We start from the raw sequence: 6,735 nt of genomic DNA on the forward strand, positions 1-6,735 counted from the left end.
AAGTGACGTGTCGCGGGCTAATACATCCCTGGCCCATTCCTCGACTCTCTCGTGGACTTCCATCTGTCGGACAGGACTCCGATTCCCAATGGTTCGCCATCTCATCCAATTCCTAGTGTAGTGAGTAGACGAGTCCTTTGGGTCGAATCAAGCCAAGACGATTCGGGCGAGTCTAATTAATCGATCAATGGATCTAGTTGTCTAACCGAAGTGAGGACGCTTTCCTTACAAACAATTAAAGATAATCTAAGTCGTGTGTACATAGTTTGAAGCACGAATCTTGAGCATGTGGAAGCAAAGGGGCGGTGGGCATACCTAGTGGACCTTCTGTTGAACTCAAGTGGTTTCTTGGTTTCGTGAAGACCGCTCCACCTTCCACCGATCGCCAAGGAAAACACATCAAGAAGCCAAGAAACACACAACAAGCAGATCAAATAAAACTTGTGAAAGAACTCGGATCATAAGCCAGGAAACAAATGCGACATACCGTACAATTAAATTGAGTCTTTAAGCGAAAACTTGGGGCAAAGTACAAACCATGCCCAAGAAATCATGATGCTATGATATATCGAAGAGTATAAGGAGGTTCAATCCCTACAACAAAATTGGGATACATGATACAACTAATGGTGTCGACACCGATCAAATCAAGACCATCAAGAAATCAATCCGTCACGGAAGCAATGGGAAATCACTAACCCATGCGGAGGAAGTAAAGAAAGAAAGGTAAGCCGATGAATAATGTCACGAATCAACAGGAAACCAACACCACGATCGATGAAAGGAGAAAGGAGGAGAAGAATGAGACAGATGCACCTCAGTCCAGGCATAAATGGCAGCAAGAAAGCGCGCATTCTTGAAGAAGAACTTGTTGTCGACGACATTGAGGATCCTCGCTTGCTTGACAAGCCGCGCCGTCACCTGCGCCTTCTCTCTCTCTCTCTCTCTCTTCGAAGTGGAGGATTAAAAGAATATTTCCTCTTTATATATATATCTCTTGATATGTAGCGAACTTTTTCTTATGAGAAAACTATTTTTTCTTTTGGAACGAACTTTCGAAAAAAAAAGCGCCAATCGGAAACTGTTTGCAGAGGTCTCAACTTTTAAAATTTTGAACAGAGCACCGCTGATCACATGTAAAAATTCTCTTAGATGGTAAAATATTTAGTCACTACAACTGATAGGGTATATTTTGGGCCCGGACACGCCACAGCTGATACCACACGCTAAGTCAGAATCGTACCAAAAAGTTGTTCCGTATGTCCCATCTCGAGAGCTTGGGGCGATGTCGTCTGACGCTACTCCGCATGTCCCGGGAACGACGATCGATCAAAAGTGTCGTCCCATCCCTCGAGGGTCAACGATCACGTCAAATCGATGCGCTACCGACCCTCATGCAATGGTATAAAGCCCCTAGCCGACCTCCGGCCAGAGGGAGGGAGACATAAAAAAACAATCCACCCCACACTGACTTACTCGTCGAAGGGGCCAAAGCCGGGGATCACCCGACGAGGGCCATTTTTTGCAGGCGAACGACCACCTACGAGCGGCGAGCACCTCAACCCAGGAGACGCCATACACCGCGCAACGGAGAGATGTCAATCAACCCAGATCCCGACCAACGCTAACCAACACTCCTTCCCGAGAGCACAGCCACCTCATCATCCAGCTCACTCTATAGAAAGCTCCTGACATCGACCTGCAGAACTAGTCGTGCTGACTCATCAGCCACGGTATATTTGTTCGCTAACAACAACTATATTTTTTTTATAAATAGATAAATACATGATATTGGTTTCAACATTAAAAAACTCCTAATTATATTATTTGAGACGTTTCTTAATTTCTCAAAATTATTATTTTTTTTTATAAACACGTGGTTACATAAGTTTCTTAGTCTAAAGGATTAACCTCTGATGACAATAATCTATCATTGAAACTCTAATTTTATTTTACAGATTGATGTGCTAATTAAAACTAGATTTCTTAGACAAGAATTGTCTATTCGAGAACTCTTAACTTCTAAAAATCAATCATTTTCATTAGGAAAACATTTATAAAAGATTAGGATTACGATTATTAGCTTTATGTGTTTATATTTTCACTAATAAATTGAGAATATACATGCATTAGTAAATATTTAGAGAAGTTATATTGCAAAAAATTGAACGAATGCGATCATGCATAATACTTCTAGTGAAGAATACATGTATGAGAATTAAAAGCAACCTAAATCGATGGACACCTTAATCAGTAGACCATCACTGCACGCTTGCTTCCTAAAGCAGATGACAGAAAGGGGACGGATGCTTCCTTGGTTTCGGAATCCGCTTCACCCTACCGAATCCAAACGCAACAGAAGAACGGGGGGAGGAGACGATTCAAAGAGAAGAAACTGAAAACGAGCAAGAAAGGGGTGTAATTGCCTGAAAGAAAACCCAAAAAGCCAAAGAAACAAACAGATCAAACGGAACATGTAGTGAACATTGAATCTTGTGCAATTGCCTGAAAGAAAACCCAAATCGCCAAAGAAACGAACAGATGAAACGGAACATGTAGTAAACGTTGAATCTTGCGCAATTGCCTAAAAGAAAACCCAAATCGCCAAGAAGCGAACAGATCAAATCGAATCCAAGAAATCATGATGCAGAAAAGATTTAATGAATCAAGGAGTGAGCGGATTGTCCAAACGCTAGATAAGAACTAGGATTTCTGCAGCCAGAAAGAAACCATCCAAACCAGAACTGACGAAGAAGGGTGAGACACATCTACCTCGGTGTTTCTTGAACTCCCGTTCGCTCGACGGCGATCGCCGTCACCGGCGCCATCGCTCTGCCCTCCACTTATATCGGTGTTTCTCTGGTATTGGAATTGGTTGGTCTCATTGTCTCCCGATACTTGAATGAATGAATGAAAGGAAAGGGCGGTTTCTTCTTTTGAATTGTTTTACCACGAGGAGATACGCGATGCATTTACGCGCGACCTCTCTCAAATGATATGACATTTAAGATCCATATTTTTCATCTTTTAAAAATAATCCTTGATAACGGAAAAAAAATATTTTTATAAATATATAAATGGATGATTTTTGTGAAATTTTTTTTTTTTTCTGTGCTCGTATTTTTTATTTTTCCCGTATAGTACCTTTATTTTCTATAATTTCATAAATATTCTTTCTTTCTCTGTCGCTTTCATCCAACCAATATCACCTGCTCTTCCCTACGCATCACCATTAATGCTTCAATGCGATGCCCATTGCGTTTGTCGCCTTAGTCCTATTCCTCATTAGTTGTGTTCGTTGCTTTAAGGCCCCCTTCCCCACTTGTTGTGCAATGCGAGACATTATTGTCTTTGGGTAGCACCCTTCCTTCTTTGTTGCATCTATCATCTCTGCCCCTTGCCTATCACTATGAGGCCCTCACCCTTCCTCGAGACGCAATACTCTGTCGACTTCAACAATCGAGTATTGCGTCTCGAGGAAGGGTGAGGATCATCTTTATCAACGATGACAAATCCATTCTTTCTTTATTTTCTAGGGTGAAAATAATAAGCAAAAAAGAAAACAGGAATGTCTAACATAATGGGTGAGGAAGGAAAGAGAAATTACGAGATTATAAAAATAATGAGAACTATATTGAAAAAAGAAAAACAAGATACACCTTATGGGAAAAAAAAAATATTTTCAAAAAAATCATTCTATATAAATAAATGATGATAAATTTTAAATAAGTCTTCTATTGGATACTTAAAATGACAAGTAAGAAAGACAAGAAGAATACATAGTTTAAGCGTCTTGGATTCTTCTATTTTTCCACTGTGACTAATTAGAAAGTAATAATCTAACATAGGATTCACTGATCTCCATCAGTGGTCCTTCACCTACGCCATGATTCTTGCCACCTTAACATAAATTATTGCCATCTTTTGGACTTTACTAATAAGTTCATTTCAGATCCAAATCTTCGGATCCAAGAAAGACTTTCATGATTTATCATAAGATTTTGAATTTAAATCTTATTTTCATCATTTTTTTATAAATAAATAAATAAATAAAATTATTCACTAAAGGAATAAAGAAACTAACAAACAATGGTTGAAATAAGCTAATTAATGTTCTATTTTCCTGCTAAAACTAAGAAAATATTTATACATCTCCAGTGGAAAAAAAGTTGTTGTTTTTTTATATTCTTCTTTTTTTTTGGCTTTTTTGGGTGGGGGGGCCGCGTTGGAGAGGAGGGGATTGCATCAACGGAGGAGTAACGAGGGACGGCGCGGCGCCGTGGTGCTCCGCCGCTCGCAGACAGCCTTCTGACGGCGCATCTCCACGATGCGGCGGTGGGAGTTGGAGTGGATGGCGGCGGAAAAGGTGGGGCTGCTCGCCGGCCGGTACTCTGGGACCAGACGACCGGATTTGAACCTCACGCCGCACGCGTTGCAGAGCGTCTTCGGCCCTTCCGGCCCCGCCCGCCACTGCGGCGTCTCCTCCGCCTGGCAGTGCCTGCACCGCCGCCGCTCTAGGGTGCACACCCTCTTCGCTCCGGCCATGGCGGCTGGCTTCGGGGGGAAGCAGGTTGGCACCCTCCGTCCCCGCCTCCGTGTTTTGCTCCTCGGACGCACCGGCGCGGAGAACGAAGCCGCGGCCGCCAGGACCGAAACAGGGCTCGGCCGCTCCCCCACCGCGCACATTGCGGCCCCGGCCTCGATTCCGCTCCCTCCGCCGCCGCTGCCGCCGCCGCTGCGGGAGGGGGCGGGAATCTCGAACGACGTCTCCAGCGCCGGAAACGCGTCCTTGTTCGCGAGCCACTCGAGCTCCTCTTCCTCCTCGTCTCCTCCATCTCCTCCCTCCGTCGGCAGCCCCTACAAAAGCCCCACATTAGGAACAATAAAAAGAAAGGATTTTGATCATTTTTCTAAGCCAAAAACAGGATTTTGACGAGGTTGGAAAGGAACCGGAAGGCCATCTCCGGACGGGTCGAATAATTCCTGGAAGAGGAGGGCGTGGAGCTGCAACTCCCCTGCGGCAGCTGTGGCGGCCGAGGATGACGCCGCCTCAAGTGGCGGATGGTAAGGGTCGGATGTGAAGTCCATAAACAGGAGTTCGTCGGCAAAGCACGCCTCCGCTGCGGTCTCCTCCTCCAATGGCTCGGTCATCGCCTTCTCTGAGAGCGCCATGGCTGTATGCTTCACTTACCCCGTCAAAGAAGTGGAGAGAGATGAGAGGATAAAGAGCAACAAGTTTCCAACGAGAGAAGCCGATAGGAAGATTCCAATCTCGGCGTTGATTACAATGTCCTTAAGATGGATACTGATATGGCAAAAAATGGCGGACGTCACTCCTGGCAATGTCCCCCGCACGTGGACAGGCGCGGCGCCCCAGGAAGAGCAATAAGGGTGACGATCTGCGTCCGGACGTCAGCCTCGCTGAGCCCACAGCCCCCTTCAGTTGACCCAGCACAGTAGGACGAGACAAAAGTAGGTAGCGGTTGGAGCTCGCCCATACCCTGCGATTCCCCGGTCCCCTACGCAACATCCTCGGCGATGTCGGACGCTATCGGAGGTACGGCCCCGACTGACGGGATGGTGCGCCCGGTAATGCCGAGTCCCCCTATAAACACCCCCGAGCCAGAAGGAGAAGAGGGACTGGCTCCTGAAAGGAAAACGACCTCCACGTCACTCTCTAACTTGATCATCGGAGGGGTCGGGTGGAGCATCCCGACCCGACCTTTGTGCAGGTACCGAGCCGAGGCCCCCGTCTGGATACGCAGCATCCCCGCCCGGAGGAAGTCGCAGCGTCGCCCCGAGGCCGAGGCCGCGCCCGACCGCCTTGGCAGAGACGAGCAACGCCCCAGGGAGATCCTCGCCATTCGGACCCCCGAACGAGCCGAGACGACCCCCCGGGTCACGGCTAAGAAAAAGGTGTTTACCCTAACATAATGGCGCTAGAAGGAGGGCCGGTCCGAATGTCAAGCGATCAACAGGCTCACTTCGACGAACCCCCAGCCGTCAGGTCGCACACGACCGACGCAACGGATGAGCATCCCCAACAGGAGGGGGTTCGGGACGAGCGCCCCGCTGCGATCTCGAAGCGCTATTGGCGATCGTTCAACGACCCTGGTCTGTCGCCGCCCATCGCCAATCCCGGTGGCCCGTCCCCCGTGCCGCCTGAAGCCTTCTACGACCTCACACACCAGGTCCAAGCTCTTACGGGAGTGATGCAGACCATCATTCCGCTGGTCTCTCCTCCAACGTCTTCGCACTCAACCCTGCCTCCACCACGGCAACGGTCCGCCGCCCAGAACCCCGCACTGCTTCCCGAGTCTCTCGCTTCGCCTCCGGGCCAATCGACCCAACCCGGGAGCCGAGGAGCGGAGGACCCAGCGACGCACCCGACGCCCGTAGCCCCACTTTCAGACTCGGCGGAGGGCCTGTGGGCCCAGCTACGCCTCGTAGGCCGCCGACTGGACGAGGTGCAGCGTGAGGTTCGCCGGACCAGGGGAGACCCGGGGGCCGAGCAACACCAGGGGTCCCCTTTCACCCCCGAGATTCAAGAGCATGCGATCCCGCCGCATTTTCGGCTCCCTTCATTAGACGCCTACGATGGCGCCACCGACCCGGCTGACCACGTAGCCGCTTTCCGCGCCCAGATGGCACTGTATGGGATGTCCGACGCCCTGATGAGCAGGGTCTTCCCGACAACCCTGCGAGGCCCAGCCCGGGCGTGGTACAACAATCTGA

The 6,735-nt window shown here is 48.4% G+C and overlaps 1 protein-coding gene across 1 annotated transcript; it reads right to left on the reverse strand.

Moving 5' to 3' along the window:
• Nucleotides 1-4,071: 4,071 nt before the first annotated feature.
• Nucleotides 4,072-5,270, reverse strand: LOC135626264 (GATA transcription factor 1-like). Its single transcript, XM_065131453.1, has 2 exons — nt 4,951-5,270; nt 4,072-4,857 (listed from the first exon to the last, which is right to left on the reverse strand). The coding sequence occupies exons 1-2, from the start codon at nt 5,170-5,172 to the stop codon at nt 4,246-4,248; spliced, it is 834 nt and encodes a 277-aa protein (XP_064987525.1). The 5' UTR covers nt 5,173-5,270; the 3' UTR covers nt 4,072-4,245.
• Between the last annotated feature and the right edge of the window lie 1,465 nt (nt 5,271-6,735).

Source organism: Musa acuminata, chromosome BXJ2-11 (assembly GCF_036884655.1).
Source record: "Musa acuminata AAA Group cultivar baxijiao chromosome BXJ2-11, Cavendish_Baxijiao_AAA, whole genome shotgun sequence".
Taxonomy (NCBI): Eukaryota; Viridiplantae; Streptophyta; class Magnoliopsida; order Zingiberales; family Musaceae; genus Musa; species Musa acuminata.